This window comes from Sus scrofa, chromosome 2 (assembly GCF_054392235.1).
Source record: "Sus scrofa isolate SSC_HxYL_T2T_F1_AM1 chromosome 2, Sscrofa_HxYL_maternal_Yorkshire_Landrace_v2.0, whole genome shotgun sequence".
NCBI classification, from domain to species: Eukaryota; Metazoa; Chordata; class Mammalia; order Artiodactyla; family Suidae; genus Sus; species Sus scrofa.
The window spans coordinates 16,690,819-16,714,782 of NC_139384.1; the positions used below are offsets into that span (position 1 = coordinate 16,690,819).

The 23,964-nt window shown below is 38.1% G+C and overlaps 2 protein-coding genes across 3 annotated transcripts in view; one reads left to right on the forward strand and one right to left on the reverse strand.

The window, feature by feature from the left end:
- The window catches only part of LOC110259269 (olfactory receptor 4C46-like), a 949,087-nt gene that overhangs the window by 630,209 nt on the left and 294,914 nt on the right, over nucleotides 1-23,964 (forward strand). The gene's annotated exons all lie outside the window — the stretch shown is intronic.
- Nucleotides 11,605-12,537, reverse strand: LOC146405242 (olfactory receptor 4C16-like). Its single transcript, XM_085015224.1, has one exon. The coding sequence runs from the start codon at nucleotides 12,535-12,537 to the stop codon at nucleotides 11,605-11,607; it is 933 nt and encodes a 310-aa protein (XP_084871350.1).

Below are 23,964 nucleotides of genomic sequence, written 5' to 3' on the forward strand. Positions count from 1 at the left end.
CGCTGTTCAAAAGCTTTTAAGTTTGATTACGTCTCATTAGCTTATTTCTGTTTTATTTCGATTGGCTTGGGAGATTGACCTAAGAAAACCTTTGTATGATTGATGTCAGAGAATGTTTTGCTATGTCTCTTCTAGGAGTTGTATGGTGTCTTGCCTTAGGTTTAAGTCTTTAAGCCATTTTGAGTTTATTTTTGTGAGAGTGTGTTCTAGTTTCATTGATTTACATACAGCTATTCCATTCTGTCACCACCACTTACTGAAGGGACTGTCTTTTTCCCATTATAATTTTTTGCCTTCTTTGTCAAAGATTAATTGACCATGTGTGTCGGGGTTTATTTCTGGGTTCTCAATTCTGTTCCTTTGGTCTATATGTCTGTTTTGGTACCAGTACCACACTGTCTTTATTATTTTAGATTTGTAATATTGTCTGAAGTTGGGGAGAGTTATACCTCTTGCTTATTTTCAGTTTTGATGTTCTTGTTGTTGATGTTGTTTTCCCCTCAGGATTTCTTTGGCAATTTTGGGTCTTTTATGGTTCCATATAAATTTGGGGGTTGTTTGGTCTAGTTCTGTGAACAATGTCATGGATTTGATAGGGCTTGCACTGAATCTGTAGATTTTTGGATAGTATGGCCATTTTAACAATATTAATTCTTCCAATCCAGAAGCATGGGATATCTCTCCATTTCTTTAAATCCTCTTTAATTGCCTTGAATAATGTTTTATAGTTCTCAGCATTTAAGTCTTTCACCTCCTTGGTCAGGTTTATTCTTAGGTATTTACTTCTTTGGGATAAAATTATAAAAGGTGTTACATTTTTATATTCCTTTTCTAATATTTCACTGTTACTAAACAGAAATGCAACAGATTTCTGAATGTTAATAAGGTCTTCTGCTACTTTGCTGAATTCATTGATCAGTTTGAGAAGTTTTTGTGTGGAGTTATGGTTTTCTATAGACAGTGGAATGTCATCTGCATACAGTGACAATTTTACCTCTTCTTTTCCAATTTGGATACCTTTTATTTCTTTGGTTTTGTGCTGTGGCTAGGACTTGCAATACTGCCTTGAATAAAAGTGGTGAGAGTGGGCCTCCTTGTCTTCTTCCAGATTTTAGTGGGAAGGATTTCAGCTTTTCTCCATTGAGTAGTGTAGTGACTATGGGTTTGTGATAAATGGCTTTGATTATGTTAAGGTATGTTCCCTGTATACCCACTTTGGTAAGAGTTTTTATCATGAATGGATGTTGGATTTTGTCAAATGTGGGGGGGTACATATTTTGAGATAATCACATGGTTTTTGACTTTTCTAAAAAAATCTAAATGCTTCACATGATCATTTCTTTAGGTATCCAGGTCTCAATAACTTATATTCTATTAGAAATTCATATTCTTTTCGAAGACTTATAACTGAGTCACTGGTTGTTCCAAGATTGATCTCGGCATTGTTGTTGTTGTCATTGGCTTTATAATTAGAAAGGATGGGAGTTCCTGTCATGGCACAGCTGAAATGAATCCAACTAGGAACCATGAGGTTGCAGGTTCCATCCTTGGCCTCACTCAGTGGGTTAAGGACCCAGCATTGCCGTGAGCTGTGGCTTGGATCTGGCATTGCTTTGGCTCTGGCATAGGCCAGCAGCTGTAGCTCCCATTAGACCCCTCGCCTGGGAACCTCCATATGCTACAGGTGCAGCCCTAAAAAGAAAAAAAAATCCTGAACTAGAGTAGTACTTGTGTTACAGTCAAGGAAATTGATAACACCATTGACACATCATAATCAGCCACAGTCCATAGGTTATGTTCAGAGTTCAGTCCTTGTATAGTACACCCCATAGGTTTGGGTCTGTGTGTAATGACAGGTAACCACCATTATAATATCATACACAATAATTTCAGTGTCTTAAAGTCCTCTGTGTCCTGCCTACTCATCCCTCTTATTAAACTTAATAAAGGGAAGCCCCACTAAACTGGGGTTAGAAAACCAGCAGGGGGAGGGAATTCTCAGGCACATACCATCAACACAGATCCCAACAGAAAGAGAAGGGCCTCCTCTCTCTGGTGGGATGTGATACTTCATTGCCACCAGCAGGAGGAAGAATGTATCCTTGCCTGGCAACACCTCAGTCAACAAGAGACTTAAATTCAGGTGACAAAAGCCACTATTATCAAGCTCCCAGTTTCCTCCAATGGACTCGTGTATAACAGCCCCTCCTAACTACCTCTTTGCTATAAAAGAATTTCCACTCTGCTTTACCACGTTTATATGTGGTTCATGAGAGTTACGTGTTTCTAATTGTGATTCTTCTGTGTTCCTGAATAAGCCTGCTTTATTGGTAAATAACTGGCTCTTTTATTGTTTTTGGTTAACACCTCCCTCTCTCCAACTCCACCAACCACAGAGCTCTTTATTGTTTCCTTTTGTTGTTGTTGTTCTTTTCAGAATCTTATATAGTTGGAATCTTACAGCATGTCACCTTTTCAGATTATCCTCTTTCATCTCAGTAGTATGCGTTTAAAATTCCTTTGTGTCTTTTCATGGCTAGAGAGTGCTTTTTAAATTTTGTTAGTGCTCAATAATTATTAGTTCATTGTGGATGTAGCACTGTTTCTTTACGTTTTCACATGCTGAAGAACATCTGGATTGACTCTAAGTCTTGGTAGTTATGAGTTAACATTTCTATAAATATCTGTGTGCAGGTTTTGGGGTAGACTTAAGTTTCCAACTCATTTGTGTAAATACTATGTTGTGAGATTGTTGGGCTCATATCAATTTAGTTTTGTAAAACACAAAAGTGTCTTTCTGTGTGGTTATTCAACTTTGTATTCCCATGGACAATGCAGAAGTGTTCCTGCCGCTCTACATGCTTGACAGTTTGTGTTGTCCTGTTTTGAATTTGTCTTTTTATAGGTGCATGGTCTGCACCTTTTTATAGCTTCATAGGTGCATCTTGTTGTTTTAATTGCAATTCTTTTTTTTTTTTTCTTTTTAGGGCCACACTTGTGGCGTATGGATGCTCTCAGACTAGGGGTCCAATCAGAGCTGTAGTTGCCAGGCACAGCCACAGCAACTTAGGATCAGAGCTGCATCTGCGACCTACACCACAGCTCACAGCAATGCCAGATCCCTGATCCATGGAGTGAGATCAGGGATCCAACCTGCAACCTCATGGTTCCTAGTCAGTTTCATTTCTGCTGCACCACGGTGGGAACTCCTACTTGCAATTCTTTAATAGCATTTGATGTTGATTATCTTTTTCTATCTTATTTGTCATCTCCATATGTTCCTTTTTATATTTTAAGAATTTTATTAGTTTTTGAAAGAAGATAATTCTTTTACGTATTTATTTATTTTATAAAGTTTTTATTGTGATTAAAAACACTTGAGAAACACCCTCTTTAAATTACACAACAGAATAATGTTAACTATAAGCACATGTCTTACACTCACTCTGGTACTTACTCATCTTCTATAATTAAAAATTTTCCTGAAGTTCCTGTCGTGGCGCAGTGGTTAACAAATCTGACTAGGAACCATGAGGTTGCGGGTTCGGTCCCTGCCCTTGCTCAGTGGGTTAACAATCTGGCGTTGCCATGAGCTGTGGTGTAGGTTGCAGACGTGGCTTGGATCCTGCGTTGCTGTGGCTCTGGCGTAGGCTGGTGGCTACAGCTCCGATTCGACCCCTAGCCTGGGAATCTCCATATGCCATGGAAGCGGCCCAAGAAATAGCAAAAAAAAGACAAAAAAAAAATTTTCCCTAGCCCTGGCAAGTGCTGTCTGTTTCTATGAGTTTGATTGTTGTATATTCTTCTTCTAAGTAGAATCATACAGTATTTGTCCCTATATAACTGTCCTATTCCACTGGGCATAATATTAACCAGGTTCATCCAAGTTGTTGCATATAGCAGTATTTCCTTTTTTAAAGACTGTGTGATATTCCATTGTATCTATATGCCATCTTTTCTTAATCATTTCATCTTTCAATAAACAGGATGTTTTCATATCTTTGGTATTGGAAACAACGCGACAATAAAGATGAGCATGTAGTTACCTCTTTGCATTCCTGATACCAACACATTGGATATGTAGATCCAGAAGTGAAAATTTGTATCATATAGTAATTCTATTTTCAATTATTTGAGGAACAATTCTTAGGGATTGCATAATTTTGTACCACCACAAGCAGTACACAAGTGTTCCAATTTTTCCTTATATGTGCCAACCCTTGCTGTGTTTGCTGTTTTGATGCATACATCTGACTCAATGGAAGATGATATGTCATTGTGGTTTTAATTACATTTCCCTGATAATTAATGATGTTGACCACATATACCAGTTGGTTATCTTCTTTGGAGAACTGTCTACTTGAGTCCTCTATGCTTTATTAATCAGGTTGTTAATTCTTTTCTATTGACTTGTAGGAATTTTTTGCCTCTTTTCTATCTTAATCTGATGTTGTTTATGTGATTTACCAATAGTTTCTCCCATTGTAAGTTGGGTTTTCACCCTGTATAAGATTTCCTTTGCTGTGTTTAGTGATGTTGCCTCCCTTATCTAACTTTGATTATTTTGCTTGTGCTTTTGTCTCTTCCCCAGGAATCATTGACAAGCTTAGTGTCATGCAGCATTTCATCTCTGTTTTCATCAAGGAATTTTACAGTTACAGTTCCTTCATTAAAATCTTTAACTCGTTTTAAACTGATTGGGCATATGGTGTAATGTAAGGGTACACTTTTGTATGGATGGGTTATCCAGTTTCTCAACATATTTGTTCAAGAGTCTCTGCTTTCTCCACTGTATATTCTTAGTTTGCATCAAAGAGCTGTTGAGACTATATACTTGGGTTTTTGGGGTCCCTATTCTGTGTCTTTGGTTGATACATTTGTTTGTTATGGTGGTGTCATCCTGTTTAATTACTGTAGCTTTTTAATATGTTTTGACATCAGGAAGTGTGATGCTTCCAGCTTTATTTTTATTTCTTACTACTAATTTGGTTAGTTGGGGAAATTTGTGTTTCCACATGAATTTTAGGATTGTTTTTATTTCTGTAAATAAATGCCATTCCCAGAGTTTCCTGGTGGGCTAGTGGTTAAGGATTTGGTGTTGTCAGTCCTGTGGCTCATATTTGATCTCTGGCCTGGGAACTTCTGCATGACATAGGCATGTCCTCTCCTCCCCCCCCCCCAAAAAAAATCATTGGAACTTTGATGGGGATTGCATTGCATCTGTAGATAAATTTGGATAGTATGGACTTTTTAACAATATTCATCTTTCAGTCTATGAACACAAGGTGTCTTCTTTGATTTTGTCTTCTTTAATTTGTTTCCTTTTAATGATTTGTAGAGTCCAGTGTAATAATGTTTTGCTTCATTTGACAGAATTATTTGTAAGTATTATTTTTATACTATTGTAATGGGTACTTCCTTAATTTCATTTTCAGAAAAGTTATTGTTAGTGCCTATCAAAATGATTTTTAATGTTGATTCTGTAATTTGCAACTTTATTGTATTCATTTATTAACTCTGAAAGTTGTTTCTTGTAGAGCATTTTGTATTTTGTACATAAGAAAGAGATAATTTCACTTCTGTGGTTTGAAAATCTTTACTTCTTACCTAATAGTTCTAGGTTGAGCTTTTAAAAGTATGTTATAATAGAAGTCATAAAAGAGGGTATCCTTGCCTTATTCTGGATCTTAGAAGGAAAGCTTTCACTTTTTCACCATTGAGTATGAAGTTGGTTGTGGGGTTTTATATATGGCCTTTACTATAGTGAAGAAAATTCTCTCCAGTCCAAATTTGTTGAGACTTTTAATCATAAAAATCAAGGTTAAATTCGGTCCAATGATTTTTCTGCATCTGCCTAGAAGACAATAAGGTTTTTAAGCTCCATTCTGTTAATGTAGTGTATCACTTTATCTGATTTGCCTTTGATGAACCAAATGATGAGCCAATCTTGCATTCCAGGAATTATTCCCAGTTGGAGTAATTATTTTATTTTATTTTATTTTATTTATGTTAATGTCTATACCTGTGGCATATGGAAGTTCCCAGGCTAGGTTTTGAATCAGAGCTGCAGCCGCCACCCTACTCCAGAGCCACAGCAATGCCAGATCTGAGCCACATTGGCAAACAGATACTCACCACAGCTCATGGCAATGCCAGATCCTTAACCCACTCAGCAAGGCCAGGGGTCAAACCACCTGTGTTCTCATGAATACTAGTCAGGTTCATTACCAGTGAGCCACAATCGGAACACCTTGCTTGGAGTTGGTTGTTTGTTACTTTTATCATGCTGAATATTTCAGCTTGCTAATAGATTGTTTAGAGTTTTGCACCTATTTTCTTCAGGGATATATGACTATAATTTTCTTCCATTATGATGCCTCTATATGCCTTGGGAAGTAGGGTGATACTGGCCCCCATAAAGAGAACTTGAAGCTGTTTCCTCTATTTTTAGAAGGTGTATCCTCTATTTGTATTGATTTGGCTTTACCTGTTTGGTAGAATTCACCTGTGAAGCTATCCAGTCCTGGGCTTTTCTTTGTTGGTATTTTCAGTCTCAATCAAAGGGCAATGTGTTCCTTGGTCATTCAGTGTAACACACCAGAGAGTTATTGAGTCTCATGCAGAGACTGAAAAGAATCACTGTTAATATGCAGTGAGTCTCAGGCTCTGTGGAATATAAACGATTAAGTGGAGAGTTGCCATCTAGTTCATCATAAATGTGGAAAAGAATCCCTTGTCACAAGAATGTTTGCTCAAGTGAAAATTAGGACATGGTATGATTCAAACAGTAAAGGAATGGATCAAATGTCCCATGATCCATAAAGTGAAATGCTCTGTATCTGTCAATGTTCCATGGAGAGTTTGTAGTAATTTTGGAAAATCGGTATACTATGATGTTATGATCAAAAAAGTATAGAAAACGAGTCTCCAAAAAGATACATTCCCCAAACGTGTATGAAAGCACACAGAGACACTTTTTCTGTCAGAAATAAAACAATGATAGGATGCTGAAGAAAATGTGCTTTTCACAACAGTTTATTATGACAATTGTCAAACACATAACAAAGTTTACAAAGACATGAAACCAAACCTCTTACTATCAAGATATAGACATTTCCATGATCACACACATTTCCCTCATACTGAATCCTAGATAAATCCACTCCCTCCCCCCATATATGGAACTGCTCTTTTCTTTCATTTTTCCATCACTTTTGAGTTTTGCAGACCTTGATAAAAATGAAAACATAAAAATGTACTCTTTCTAAAATTTATTTATTTATTTATTTTTCTTCTTACAGCTCCCCCCCCCTGCAGTCTATGGAAGTTCCCAGGTGAGGGGTCAACTCAGAGCTACAGCTGCCTGTGTACAGCACAGCCACAGAAACAAGGGATCTGAGCCTCATCTGCAACTTCTGTCACAGCTTGTGGCAACCCCAGACCCTTAACTACCATCCATAAGGTCCTATCCATAAGCAAGGCCATGGATAGGACCTGCTTACCAGAGACACGATCTTGGGTTCTTAGCTCACTGAACCAGAACAGGAACTCCCCAAAAAGGACTCTTTGGAGTTCCCATCATGGCTCAGCAGTTAATGAACTTGACTAGTATCCATGAAGATGAAGGGTCAATCCCTGGCCTTGCTTAGTGAGTTAAGGCTCCAGGGTCACCATGAATTGTGGTATAGGTCACAGACACAACATAGATCCTGCATTGCTGCGGCTGTGGTGTAGGCCAGGAACTACAGCTCCGATTGGACCCCTAGCTTGGGAACCTCCATATAACACAGGTGTGCCCCTAAAAATAAAAAAAAAAAAAGTACTCTTTAAGACTTCTTTCACCTAGAAAAAAAATTTTGTGTGTATATTAGTTCTCCATTCCTTTTTTATTGCTGAGGAATATTTCATTGCATTTATAAACTAGTTTGTCCTTCTTTTTGTTTAAGTGCACTTGACTGATTTCAACTTCTTGGCTATTAAGTACAAACTAACTATGAGCATTACATCACAAGTTTTGTGAACAGGTTTTATCACCTAGAGAAGTAGTTAAGGATGGAATTATTGGATGTATGTGGAAGTGTATGTTTCATGTTAAATAAAGTCAGAAGTTGATCATATGTGAAGGTATCACTTTATATTCCCATCAATGGTGAAAACTTGTATCCATGAGCAGATTTTACTCATCATACACACTGCTACCAACCTGGACCAAATTACCATAAGCTCTTTCCTAGTTTGTTATGGTGTTCTCAAAATGAATATCCCCTTTTCACTCTTTGTGGTCAGTGAGGCAGAGTAATCCTTTAAAACATAATTTGGATCATGTCACAATACCTCCAATGCCTTCTCATTTCTCTCCAGAAAAATCCCATAAGCCCTTCATACTTAGGGTCTCTATTATATTTCTGGTCTCATTTTCAATGTTTCACTCTTATTTCTCTCTGGTCACTGAATTCACTGATTTTCCTCCCCATAAGATCAGCATAGTCGGTTTGCACTTGCTTCTCCATGTGCCTAGGACTCTGTTTCTGTTGATCTATTCAAGAATCATTCATACTGGTCAGGGTTCCTCAACCACAGGACTGCTAAAATTTTGAGTCAGAGAGACAGTCCTTGGTAGTGATGACCTGTCTTGTGCATTTCAGCTGTTCAACAGTATCTGTGACCTCTACTCACCAGATGCCAATAGCAGTGCCCACTGCACACAACCAGTAGTGTATCTGGGACACTCAAGAGTGTATCTAGCCTTTGCCAACTATCCCCTGGGGGGCAAAATATTAAGACTCCTAATTTTGGTCTTAATTATAAAGTCTTATGGGCCCTTCTTGACCATCCTGTCCTGCATAGTACACATACATTCCCTCAGGGTTGCCAACATCACACTCTTCAATTATTTTACTCTATGGTAGATCCTGGCCCTTTTCAAACCCCTGGTATGATCAGTATTTGTCCAGTTTTACCCCCTGGTATAGGAATCTCCACAGGACCATGGATATTTTTTCTGACTTCACTACCACATTTTCAGTTCCTAGAATAAGGCATGGCAAAATGAATATGGTAGAATATTTCAAGTCAATTCTGTTTTGCATATTTTTTCTAGTACATTTAAAATTAATCTTTGACCTTAACTCTCTCATCCATTTTTAGCACAGAAAATCCTACCTGAAACTTTGAAAATGTATGTTTGACATTTACATCCTTTTAGAACCTAAGGTAAATCTACACAAGATAGAATGAGAGTAAAATCCAAACTTCTTTTTCTTTTATTAGAGAGTTAAACAACGAACAAAAACTGTGTCCTCTTTTATGATTATTAACATTAAATGATCCATGAAATTGGTATATTAAAAAAGAAAGTGGGCGTTCCCTGGTGGTGCAGTGGGTTAAGGATCCAGCATTGTCACTGCAGTGGCTTAGGGAACTTCCCTTGCCTCAGGCATGGCCAAAGGCAGGGGGGAGAAAGAAAAGAAACAAGGAATGAAGATACAAGCACTTTTTAGATATGTATATATCAAAAATTGAAGACTCAGAGTCCTTGTTGTGGCTTAGTAGTAACAAACCTGACTACAAGGATGCAAATTCAATCCCTGGCCTCACTCAGTGGGTTAAGAATCCAGTGTTGCAGTGAGCTGCGGTGTAGGCTGCAGATGCGGCTTGAATCCCACATTGCTGTGGCTGTGGTGTAGGCCAGTGGCTACAGCTCAGATTTGACCCCTGGTCTGGGAACCTCCATATGCCCTTGGAGAAGCCCAAGAAAATGGCAAAAAGACAAAAAAAAAAAAAACCAAAAAGATCTGGGATTACTGTGGCATAGTCTGGCAACTATAGCTCCAATTTGGCCACTAGCCTGGGAATTTCTATATGCCTAAATTTCCAATTTAGGGTGCAGCCCTATATAGACAACTTAATTAATTCAATTTAATAAAAGTATTGAAGGCTATCATGTAGAATGAAATGAAAACTTTTTCATGTCAATTTTCATGTTGCAACATTCAAATTAATGGTTAGAACATTATAATAATGCTCAAGATTTTAAAAACCTATTTGCACACAGGAAATATTCATGAATAGTAGTTGTATAGCATACAAGGGTAAACTATAGAATATTTGGGGATATGTATGTATGGCTTAATAAAAGATGTACTTACATACATAGTGAATTCATATAAAAATTCAAATAAACTATTTTTGAACATGGTAATGAAAAATTGAGATTTCTCATTATTCTAACTTTTTAATAGACTATTTTAAAAGAATAATTGTAGACTTACAGAAAAGTTACCAAAAAATATATACAGGGATTTCCCATCACCAATATACTGTTTACCAAAAACTTATCATGAATATAATACATTTGTTATGAATGACAAATCAATATTCATTTTTAGTAAAGTTTGTAGTTTACAATTGGGTTTGGGTTACTCTGTGTTGTAGAGTTTTATGGACTTTAGAGTGTGTGTTATATCATGTATCTACCTTTAGAGTGTCAAACAGAATGATTTTCCCTCCTTTAAAATGTCCCACACACAAGCAATTCATCCCTTTACTCAATCTGCTTAAATCCCCAACAACCACTGATTTCTTTTTTACTCTTTTCACAGTTTTACCTTTTACAGAGTGTCAATTCATAATTTATGGAAATGTTTCTGTTTCAAAATTTAAAAATCATCCCTTGTGTTGTCTCATTAATTGTTTTATCCTGTTGACATTTTGAAATTCACTAACGTCACCTGTTTGTCCTCTCTACTTCTAGCTCATATAAATATGTCTTCCTTAATTTGGTTTATCTATGCTATAAACATATTAACCCATTATAAACATATTACTATAACTGGCCTGGTGCAAGAAACCTTAATACCAGTCACTAAAATAAAAAGAACCTAATTAGGGTGATGAATTGGATTTTATAAAAAGAATTCTATCTTAACTACAAATCCAAATGTCAAACCTTTTAAGTTCAAAGACCTACCTCAGAAGTGTGCATTTTCTCAGTGTTTTATCACTGTTCTGGAAGGACTGGGTAACACAAGGTGACAATTTGAAGTAAAAGCTCAAGAAGTTATCTAAAGAGATAACTGTATTAAATATTGTCTCTTATAACATGAAGTTTCTATAGTTCTTTGAATTGGATACTTTCTCTTGACCAGAAAGAACTGCTTACTACATTAAAGGTCCATGAGTAGACATGAGACCACAGTGTTTGATAAAGGAAATAGTTGAAAGAGGTAAAACCTGCTAATATATGAATATAAGCTTATAGACCAGTATCAAGAAGCAGACAACACCAGAAATCATCATGAAAAATGGAAGATGCTAGATGAAACCAAAGTGACACTAGGTAGGTAAGAGAGACAGAGACATAGTAGTGAAAAGCATCTAAAGCAGTGAACCTTACATACCTCTTTGTACCTGACTCCATCTCTTCCTCTACGTAAAGCTGATGGAACACTAAAGATTGTTGTGTTTATAGTGCTCCCTTTTCTAAAGGAACCAAATATCCATGCCCCATGATAGGATTAAATGAATACCACAGTAAGATATAATATTCTTGAGGGACTGATTCTCAGTCAATCTAAGCTATGAAGAAAATATTGAAACTTCCATTCATCTTTTGTCATCTGAGATCAACTTCTTGCTCCATAGCATCCTCATGGCATTTTTCACTTCTGCATTCCTCAGCGTATAAATCAGAGGGTTGAGCAGAGGGGTTCCAATTGTATAAAAGACAGTTATCATCTTATCCATGGAGAAGGTGGTTGCAGGGCGTGTGTATATAAATATGCAAGGACCAAAGAACAAGATGACCACGGTGATGTGGGAGATGCAGGTGGAGAGGGCTTTTTTCCTCCCTTCTGCACTGTGGTTTCTCAGAGAATACAAGATAATGACATAGGAGACCATCAGCATGACAAAACTCACTGTACAGATGGCTCCACTGTTGGACACCAAGAGTAGGTTGGTCACATAGGTGTCTGCACAGGCAAGTTTCAGCAAAGGCTGCAAGTCACATATGTAATGATCAATCACATTGGGACCACAGAATGGTAAACTCAAGGCTAGAAAAATCTGAGTTAAAGAATGCACACAGGATCCCATCCAGGCCACAGCCACCAACACCCCACAGACTCGATGGCTCATGATTGTTGTGTAGCGCAGAGGTTTACAGATGGCCACATAGCGGTCAACAGCCATGAGGATAAGGATGAAGATCTCCAGGCAGCCAAAGAAATGGAATGAAAAGACTTGCATTATGCATTCATTAAAGGTGATAGTAGCATTCTTCAAAAGGGCATCCACAATCACTCTAGGAGCTATGGAAGTAGAGAAGCAGGTATCAGATAAGGATAAGTGGAAAAGGAAGAAGTACATTGGACTCCCAAGTGTCTGGCTGGTCTTGATGGTAGCAATAATGAGCAGGTTGCCTATCAATGTCCCCAAGTAGAAAATCAAGAAAGTGACAAACACTATTTTCTTCCTAACAGGATCCTGGGTCAACCCAAGCAGAATGAACTTGGTCACATTATTGTTCAGCCACATGATTTCATGAATGAAGGGAAAGGTTGAATGTGAAATGATTTACCTGCAAAAAAATAAAGATATGCACTTATGATGTGATATCTAATATGATGAAATATTTTAGAAAAAAGAGTATTAAACATCGGAAACATTCTAACTGTGGTTTCTTAACAATTTTCTCTAACTCTTTGTTCCTCAATTTTTCATGACCACTGCATAGGTTGTTATGAGTCTCAATAAGCTTATGAATACGATATTCTTCATAATAACAGTCTTCAAATAATCCTCCTGACTTAGATGTAACTCTCGTTAATTTTGCTAATTTTATGAATGCATATTGGGCTCTATTGTGTAATTTCTTCTTTCTTTTGCTTTTTCTTTTTTGGGCCACACAAAAAGATTAGTAAAAATAATGATATGATCTCCATAATAAAACTAATGTAGAAGCCAAGAATTAAAGAGATGTAAGTGCAGCATTTTCAAATTTATCCTGCCCTCTCCTTCTATCCTGGGACTATTTTAGATGCTTCTGTTTTCCTTGAACTTTAGAATAAAATGGTCCAGCTGGGCTTCTGTGATTGCCTGTGAGAAGGGAAATGCATTCTCCTGCTCTCTGAAGACTTTCACTATAGCTTTTCTTACAATATAAGAATTATTACTGCTTGCAGCACAAGAATTCATGTGCTTATTCTACTTTTCTTTCTTAAAAAAGAATATCAAAATGCTACATATTCTCAGAATATTTTTCTCCACAATCCCAATCTAACTGCCTAGTATAATGTAGGTGTTCATTGAATTGAAATTGAACATTCCCTACTATCTTTAAGATATGATCATATTTATGTGATCATTGTCATACTATTCCGATCTTAAAATATAGTAAGATCAAGTTTATAGAGTCTTGTATCAAATTTGTAGGGTCTTCTATCTATCATTATGGTAGACAGAAAAACATGCTTTCTACTTAGAGAAAGCCAAATACAGCAACACTGAGATCAATTTTGAACAAGTAGTAACTCAGCTATAAGTCCTCCAAAAGAATATGAATTTCCAGAGTCCCCATCATTGCTCAGTGGTTAGTAAATATGACTAATAACCATGAGGTTGTGGGTTCAATCCCTGGCCTACTCAATGGGTTAAGGATCCGGTGTTGCCATGAGCTGTGCTGTAAGTCTCAGATGTGGCTCACATCCCATGTTGCTGTGATTCTGGCATAGGCCAGCGGCTACAGCTCTGATTAGACACCTACCCTGGGAACCTCCATATGCCACAGGTGTAGCCCTGGCAAACACAAAAAGACAATAAAATAAAATAAAAATAAAAGGTGAATTTCAAATAGAACGTAAGAAATTGGGACCTGGATACCTACACAAATGACCACCTGAAGCATTTAGATTTCTTACATAAATTTTTGGCCCTTAGAACATGCTATCAGAAGCTTTGCATTTTTCATATCTTCCCGATATTGATTAACATCTTTTGGAGTTCCCATCATGGCTCAGCAGTTAACAAACTTGACTAGCATCCATAAGGACACAAGACCCTGGCCTTGCTCAGTGGGTTAAGGATCTGGCATTGCTGTGAGCTGTGGAGTAGGTCACAGATGCATCTTGGATCCCGCATTGCTGGGGTTCTGGTGTAGGCCAGAAGCTACAGCTCTGATTCAGTCCCTAGCCTGGGAACATCCGTATGCCATGGGTGTGGCCCCAAAAAGATAAAGCAAAATATTTATTTGCAGTATGTATATGACTACATGTCCAAGTTTATGTTTCCCAAAGATGGTTGACATTTTCCTCATATTTTCAAAAGAATCTGACACATACACACATTACACTAGTTTGGAGGCAAAACAGCATCAGCAAAATAGCACATCTTGGGATTGTGGGCATTCAGTCCTACCTAAAAGGTCCAGTGAGACATTGGATTCAAATGTCAAGGACCTTTTTAGCATGAACCAAAAGTCTTTATGACTTTTTGGACAGCATCAAATGTCCTGCAAGGCACATCTTCTAAATATTACAGTCTTAACCTCAACTCTTCAAACAAGATTAGCCAAGTTTAGAATGGCCAAGATTGTTAAACAGATTAAACAGACTATTTTTGGTGTGGCAAGAACAGAGAAGAGCTGAAAGAAAATCAGGCAAAGGTGGAGAATATTCAAGGGTGGAATATAAAGTGTTCAGTGGATCCTTCCATGCTTACAAGTCTATGCTTCTGTGGAGACCAGAGTGAGAAGCATTTTCTATAAGGATTCTCTCTGAAATGATGCACCCCTCCCCAAGTCAGTTACAAAAATCTTTGGGGGAGAACCTACACTCTATTATTCTGCAGAATTTGCCATTCTTTGCAGAAAGGTGAACAGATTGTCCCTGCATATTTTATTCCTTTAAAAGCCAAACAACAACAAAAACAAAAAAGTGCCCTCCTTGAGTTCCTCCTTCTCCTAAATCTCGTGATTCCTGAGTATCTGGCCCAGAGGTGTCCAAGAAAACAACTTGATATGAGAATCAAAAGATCACCATGAAACTCAACACACGCTACTAATAATTCCCACATGTGATTCCCCTATATACCATTAAATTAGTATTTATTCCTTATTCAGAATCTTATCAGAGAGCAGGAACTTTGAAGGGACAATAGTAGATAAGCTCACAAGTGAAGAAACCCAGCATGTGGCAAAAATACTGATGAAAAGGGAGGATCTTACTCAAAGAATTTTCAGGAACTCCTCTTCCAAATGTAAGGCCAGTTATTGTTTGCAGACTTAAGACTATTCATTGTTGTGTTTCCTCTGATCCTTCTCTAAGAAGTAGTTTTTTATCAAAATAAATTTTGACATGAGCCAAGAGCAGATCAAAATCCTATGATATCATTTGAAAGAATAGAAAGGGCAATGCATTTACACTGTGATAGACAATATTCCTTTCAAAGATGTTACTTGAAGCTAGAAAACCAGGCATTCTCCAGAAGCTGTGTAAAGGTCAATACCTCCATTAAACTTGACTCTAATTTTGAACCATGAATAATCTCTTCTAACATTTTAGTACCCAGAGTTCCTAACAAAACTTATTTTTGCTAAGCTATCTTATATATTAACCATTTGTAAGCATTTCTGTATTCTGCCATCTCCAGAAAATATTCTACAATTGATGGATTAAAGTCTTCTGTCCCCAAACAACAATACATGAGTTTCACATACCTTATATTCATAAATATTTGTTGATTTCTAAAGATCATTCCCACCCTCATGGTCATGTTTCATTCTGTTAATTTCTTATATTAATGGTAAATCTTATTTTTAAAAAAGTTACATTGTTCATTTTCCCCCGTTTCTTTCTCAGAGTATGAGGGAAGTATAATTACAAGATGCATGGAAATATGTTAGCAAGTGATGGTGGATTATTTTGTAATGATGCCCCTCTGAGTACAAAGATTGGAATAATATGTCACTTACTTGTTGGAAGGCACTGTGAATTTCCAGTTCCACTCATCCATTTTGACAGCACCTGTGAACTGGAGTTTAGCACTTGCCATCTGCCTCTACACGGATTAAACCATGAACCAGTTCAGCTGCAGACCCACAGCAACCCTGAGCAGAGGTCAGGGTAAAGACCAGGAGTGAGGCACGCTGTGCTCTGGGAAAAGTGGAAGAGCAGGTCTTCAGATAGATATTGTTAGGAGATTTTATGAGCCCACTTCTTGCATCTCTTCATTTCTCTTAAAAAAAAAAAAAACACTAAAGCCCTTCATGGTAGTGTCTGCTCTTCATGACTAGTAGTAACATTCATGACACCAGAGGCAAACTTCATAAAATGTGTGCATGGCTGCATGCACCTTTAACACATATGTTGGTATTTCCCCTTTTCTCTTTGGGGCAGGATTTCAGAGCTCCTAGGTTGTAATAAGTGGACAAAATAAAATATGTCATCAGTCAATGCAGTCACTCCCAAGGGTGAGCTGGTGAGCCCTGAGGGAACTCAGGAAAGAAACAAAGAATACTGGCCCACAACAGAGGTACCTATTGAAGGAATGAGTCCAGTAAGCCCAGACCTTTACATCTTCCCATAGAAATAGGTTTTCTGTAAATCTTCTGTAACTCTGGTGACATGTTAGTCTCTTCTTCCTACTACCTTCCCTTTGTTGCAAAAACTCAAATATCCTAGCTTCCCCCTGCCTCACCTACTCAGAGGGTGTTCTTTGGGCTACCTAAGATGATGTCTCCTGGGCTTAGGTCCTAATTTTGCCCCAAATAAAACTAAATTCTCAGCTTTCACATTGTGCATTTTTTTTTAAGTCAACACAGCCCTCTCACAGATTTCTGAAGAAAAAATGTTCTCTGCATTCAAGGGGGAATATTTTAAGACATGATGATGTAAGATACTGCTATCCTAGAGAGGATAATTCTCTAAAGTTTTCTTTCCTTGCCAGTTTTAATTAATATCCATATATAATAAAGTCATTTTTATTTTTTTAATTTTTAATTTTTTCCCACTGTACACCATGGGGACCAAGTTTTACTTACATGTGTACTTTTTTCCTCCCTTTGTTCTATTGCAATATAAGTATCTAGACATAGTTCTCAATGCTACACAGCAGGATCTCATTGTAGATCCATTCCAAGAGCAATATTTTGCATCTGTTAACCCCATGATCCTAATCTGTCCCACTCCCTCCCTCTCCTCCTGGGCAGACACAAGACTATTCTCCAAGTCCATGATTATCTCCCCTGTGGAAAGTTTCTTTTGTGCTGTATATTAGATTCCTGTTATATCATATGGTATTTGTCTTTCTCTTTCTGACTTATTTTACTCAGTATGAGAGTGTCTATTTCCATCCATGTTGCTGCAAATGGCATTATGTCATTCTTTTTTATGGCTGAATAGTATTCCATTGTGCACATATATACACACCTCATCTTCCTAGCCCAGTCGTCTGTCAATGGACATTTGGGTTGTTTCCATGTCTTGGCTAGTGTGAGTAGTGCTTCAGTGAACATTCGGGTGCATGTGTCTTTTTCAAGGAAACTTTTGTCAGAATATATGCCCAAGAGTGGGACTGCTGGGTCATATGGTAGTTCTAGGTATAGATTTCTAAGGTTCTCCAAACTGTTCTCCACAGTAGCTGTACCAGCTTACATTCCCACCAACAGTGTGGGAGGGTTCCCTTTTCCCCACAGGCCTTCCAGCCCTTGTTATTAGTGGACCTATGAATGATGGCCCTTCTGACTGGTGTGAGGTGGTATCTCATGGCCGTTTTGATTTGCATTTCTCTTATACTCAGGGGTGTTGAGCATTGTTTCATGTGCTTGTTGGCCACCTGTATATCTTCCTTGGAGAACAGTCTATTCAGGTCTTTTGCCCATTTTTCCATTGGGTGGTTGGCTTTTTTGCTGTTGCGTTGTATAAGCTGCTTGTGTATCCTAGAGATGAAGCCCTTGTCCGTTGCATCGTTTGCAACTCTTTTCTCCCATTCTGTAAGGTGTCATTGTGTTTTTGTATTTGTTTCCTTTGCTGCACAAAAGCTTGTCAGTTTGATTAGGTCCCACTGGTTTCTTTTTGCTCTTCTTTCTGTTGCCTTGGGAGACTGACCTGAGAACATGTTCATGAGGTTGATGTCAGAGAGTGTTTTGCCTGTGTTCTCTTCCAGGAGTTTGATGGTGTCTTGTCTTCTATTTAAGTCTTTCCACCATTTTGAGTTTATTTTGGTGCATGGTCGGAGGGTGTGTTCTACTTTCACTGCTTTGCATGCAGCTGCCCAGGTTTTGCAGCAATGATTGCTGAATAGACTTTCTTTGTCCCGTGTTATGCTCTTGCCTCCTTTGTCAAAGACGAATTGACCATAGGTGTCAGGGTGTATGTGTGGGTTCTCTATTCTATTCCATTGGTCTGTCTGTCTGTTTTGATATCAGTACCACAATGTGGTGATGACAGTGGCGTATTGCTCCCTCTACCCATGATACTCTGCTTTGTAGTCTCCCAGGCAGTCTCTGCCCCACCAACATGACAGACCAATTCCTGGTCTCCCCAGTCAGTCTCTGCCCTGCCAACCAGACTCTCTGGTTCCTAGTACAAGCAGTCTCCATGCCATCCACCCCAGCCTGCTCCTGGAGACTCACCTCCGGAGCCAAGGTCTGGGTGCCCAGCCGCCACCCAAGTGTCTCAGTTTTTGGTGACTGTGCCAGTAGTAGATGATCTGTTCGGTTCTCACTCTGCTCTTCAGATCTCAGACTTACTGCTGTGCTCTTCCCTGCATCTAGAGATCCCTCTGATTTGGTTGATCTTTCCATCCAGTAGGTGACTTTTCAGGGTGTGGGATCGCTTTCTCCTCCACAGTTGCCTTTCTGGAGTGCCCGTCCACCCATGATTCCCTTCGCTCACTCTTTTTTCTTGTTTTACCCAGTAACATCATGAGATTCTTGCCATTATTGGAGTTTAGGTTCTTCTGCCAGTGATTCCTGTTCTCTGTGAGTCATTTAACCTGTAGATGTGTTTTTTTGGTTGTGTTTGTGGAGGAGCGTGAGCATGTCCCCCTAATATTCCGCCATCTTGCCTTCACCAAGAAGACAAATTTTATAGCCCTTGTAATTTATTTGCAAGTATAATCCAGGGAGTGTGAGGCAGTGCTTTGGAATTAATTTCTCTGCTGTGAGCTTCACACATCCCCAAACGTGGATCTACAGACTTAGAGCAAGTAGTACCTTGATTAACTATAAACCTCTTTTTGCAAACTGAATTGATATCTCATATTTTTTTCAAATGGATATCCAACTGTTTTTCTAACTTTTGTTAGTAAATGTACACTTATTGATGAAGGTGTTTCATTGAAATAATTTTACTTACCATATATTTAGCAACAGCCTGCATGTTTGTCACTGTACATAAGTTACATTTTGTGTTTCCCATAAATATTCCACCAGATAATAATGAACAGTGGGATATTTCATGTGAGAGAAAACTGAAATGCACAGAAGTCAAGCAGCTTGCAAGGTTATGTATTTGGGACGTTCAATCCTGAGAATGATATTCATGATTGTTTCATTTCATGGTTTATCCTCTTGCCACACATTATTTTATATGCTCCTAAGTGGAAACAAGGATTCACAAGTGATTATAACAAAAGTTGATTCAAATGTCTGAGTAATGGTATCTGTGGTTGAGGAGCTGAGAATGAATAGTAAGACAATGAGGACAGGTTGAAATTCGGGTAGCCACAGGATATATGTGTGAAAATACTCATTTGGGATTCTCCCATGGTTTGAAATGGATGTCAGGACTCTAAAACTAGATTTGGGAATCTTTACTTGTAAATGAGAGTTTAAATTATTTGGAAATTGGGGAAGGTCGTCCAAGAAAACAGAGAGAATAGAGACTTGAGCCACTCTTCTGGGTAGGGTTAAACTAACAAAAAGAATCCCAGCGTAGTCTCAGGAAGCTTGTTCAAAAATCATAAGTGAAACCATGAATAGCAGTGATAATCATACTTAATGGAGTGGAGTTTCATAAAGATGTGAGTGGGTGTTCTGTGTATGGAGGGCACATTAGCACTTGTGGCTAAAACTCAGACACCTGTAAATCCTGATTCACATAATCAATGAATAGAATAATTTCAAATAGAAAAATGTTGCTATCATAAGTGCTAGAAGCCATGCATTTTATTTCCATTGCTCAGAATCTTAAAGTTCTCTAAACTAATACTCACTGAGGACAGAAATCATGACTGTTTGGTTCTCCAACATTATCTTTATCATAGCAAACAATAATTTGTAGCATGCAATTTCTCTCTCTCCCTCTCTCTTTTTCATTTTTTAAGGAAGGCAAAGAGATCTGAAGGTAGTTTGTGGAGGAAGCCAGGTCAAAGAAATGTGCTTTTTAACAATGGAAAAGAAGGAGTTCCCATCATGGCTCAGCTGTGAATAAACCCAACTAGTATCCACGAGGATGCCTGTTCAATCCCTGGCCTTGCTCCATGGGTTCAGGATCCAGCATTGGCTGTGAGCTGTGTTGGTCGCACCCATGGCATATGGAGGTTCCCAGACTAGGAGTTGAATCAGAGCTCTAGCTGCTGGCCTACGCCACAGCCCAACAACTTGGGATCCAAGCTATGTCTGTGACCTCCATACTTTGAACACTTTTGATCAACCCTTTGATTTATACACTAAGGAAGGCATAAGTGAAAAATGCCATGAGGAAGTTGTGGACCAAGAAGTTGGTTTCAGATGACAGGAGATGAATAGAAGTTTCAGCTTTCCTCATCGTTTGGATTGACTGAAAAGGAAGTCCATACCAAATAAGATCTTTTTCTTATGGAGTTAACATAATCCTAACATGCGGTGTGAATATTAATTTCTTTAGGAATATAAGCCATGTGAACACACATGCTAGTGTTGAGTCAAGTTTATGTAGAAGAGACGGTCTTACAGTCATGTGAGACACCTTGTCTTCGATGGTCACTGCTGGGTCTCTGCCTCTCTGGTCTGCCAGATATCCCTGTGGTTTGATCTCCTGTTTCCACTGCCCTGTGTGTTGACTTGTGTTTATAGTTATACTTCTATTTGCTTATAACCACGGCTCGACAGGTGTTCCTTCCAAAGAGTTTATTTACTAGAAATGGTGGTCTCGTGTCTCATTGTGCACCTTCAACTTGTTTGTTCTTCCTGACTCAGGAAAAAGCACCAGGTTCAAGTAAGCATAGCATCTTCATATTTTAAAGGACAATATATTTAATCTAAGAAACCTCTCTTCTTTTTCTTGGGGTTATATTGGAAATTGTTGCCACATGTTTACCTAGATTCTTCTAGAACAGTGACAGAACAGAATGAGAAAATTCACCCTTTTGTAGGAGTATTTTTTCCTTAGGGAGGTTCTGACTGTTGGGCTTATACTCATATTAATAGTCTATCTGTAAAAAAATCCTTTCTGCTCTTAAAATGACCCTTTATATTTGGGAGGAAATATTTCCTTGTCTGTTGAGTCATACTCATTTCAATAATTTGTTTATAATAGTGGGTTATTATGATTATGACCTAGATGGCCCAAATGAAGGCATCTTCAGGTGAGCTAGAAGTAAAGAATACATGTAGTTGATGGTAGGGAATTCAAAAATAATAATGAATTACAGAAAGTATGTTGTAACCAGGAGGAGTGTTTTTAGGCTTTGAAGCATAAATAGTTATATCAGAGATGTGAATGGTTTTCCGTGAGTTTTAATATAATCCAGAAAGAATAATTTGTGAAAGACCGAGATATTTAGAAAATTATATTTATATAATTATAAATATATGAAAATTATATTTACACAGTGGAGATTGACATCATCTTTTGTCAGCATTCATCAACAGTATGGTCTCTAGTTACATGATCATTAAGAATCCTTTTTTTTTTTTTTTTGCCTTTTTGTCTTTTTATTTGGAGGTTCCCAGGCTAGGGGTTGAATTGAAGCTTTATCCTCTGGTGGACACCACAGCCATAGCTACGCAGGATCCGAGCTGTGTCTGCGACCTACACCACAGTTCACAGCAACACCAGCTACGTAACCCACTGAGTGAAGCCAGGGATCAAACCCGCAGCCTCATGAATGCTAGTTGGGTTCGTTAACCACTGAGCCATTATGGGAACTCCAATTTGTTGCCTTATTTGTATTTTAATCATATGGAAAATGTGATATGAGTATTTTTTTTCTTATTTGGAACTTCTATTTAAATATTAGTAAATTATATTAATTTTATTAAATTTATATAAACTTTATTGTCCCAAGAAGTTTACAGTTTTTTTTAGTTTGAGAAAAACATCATTTATTTCTCAGTGTGGGGCCAGAAACATGTGACTTCCACAATGAAATCCAGTAACATATATAATCACCTTTTTATTTTTATTTTTTTCAGGCTGCACCTGCAGAATATGGAAGTTTCCAAGTTAGAGGTTGAGTCAGAGCTTCAGCTACAGGCCTATGCCACAATCTCAGCAACGTGGGATCTGAGCTGTGTCTGCAACCTACACCACAGCTCATGGCAATGCCAGATCCTTAACCCACTGAACAAAGTCGGGGGTCAAACCCATATCCTCACGGACACTGTGTCAGGTTCTTAACCCACTGAGCCACAGTGGGAACTCCTACCTCACCTTTTAAAAATCAGATTGTATATTTTTCATGGCTAATCTATCTCAAGCAGTTTGTATCACTGATCACAGCTGCTACAGTTTGATTTCTGCTTTTGCAAAGTATGCATAGTAAAAGATTCCAGTTTATAGGGTTTCAGTTGAAGCCTTCTATTTCAAGACAAGGAAAATATGAAGAGGGTTGTATCCCAGATCCAATCTGGGTACCTCCCCAGATGCACTCTATATAATATGTCTTCTGGACAGGCTGTGGATTTAGAACTCCCGTGTCACTGTCACCACATTTCTTGCAGACAGAAATGTATACTCAAATTCCTTCCAAGGAGTCTATACCACAGATAAGAGAACAATAAAGAGATCTGTATGTATACCCTCACAGGATTTATTTTGAAGTCAGTGGTCTGATACAGCAAGGGTGGGACTCTGAAATCTAAAATAGACACACTTGCATGAAGAAGAGTGAGAAGCATGAACTCACAAATATTCTTGCAAGGCCCTAGTTGTTCTAAGTAGCTTCCTCTTTCTTGAAAGAGAGAAAAGAACAGTCAGCCCTATACATTTTTTAAAAATGTAAATTCATAGAAAAAGATGAATCATATCTACACTCATATGATAACAATTACAGTTGGAGTCTGGTCCAGAACCCTGAACTGGAGTTCCTGTTGTGGCTCAGTGGTTAACGAATCTGACTGGGAACCATGAGGTTTTGGGTTTGATCCATGTCCTCGCTCAGTGGATTAAGAATCTGGCATTGCTGTGAGCTGTGGTGTAGGTTGCTGATGCAGGTTGGATCCTACATGGCTGTGGCTGTGTCTTAGGCCGGCGGCTACAGCTCTGATTGAACCCCTAGCCTGGGAACGTCCATATGCCATGGGTACAGCCCTAGAAAAGACACACACAAAAAAAAGAACCCTGAACTACTAATGATATTCTACCTTATCCAAAGGCACCAGGACCCTTAATATTAACTTGATTTTAAAAAGATATATTCTCTGTTTTCAAGAACTAAATGAGCCTGATAAAACCCAGTGCCTCCTTCATTTTCTCTAAAATACCAATTGTAGTTTTACTATGATATGCAGGAAATAGGACAACTAATTGCTGTTTACCTTTTTTTTTCATGATAAACACCACCTAGTAGATGAATATTCACTAGAAATCTGCAGAGAACTGCACAATAGGTGATTGGCAGGAATACACTTGTTGCTTGGCAGGAAGGATGAGGCGAGGACATTTATATAGTAGTAATACATGAATAATTAGATATTAATAGATGACCACTAACCTTAGAAAGTTGTAGGAAAAAAATGAGTCTTGTTAACTACAAGCCTTA

What these genes read in the sequence shown, in the direction of transcription:
- LOC146405242 (XM_085015224.1), bottom strand. Translation starts at nt 12,537, where the DNA reads ATGTGGCTGAACAATAATGTGACCAAGTTCATTCTGCTTGGGTTGACC.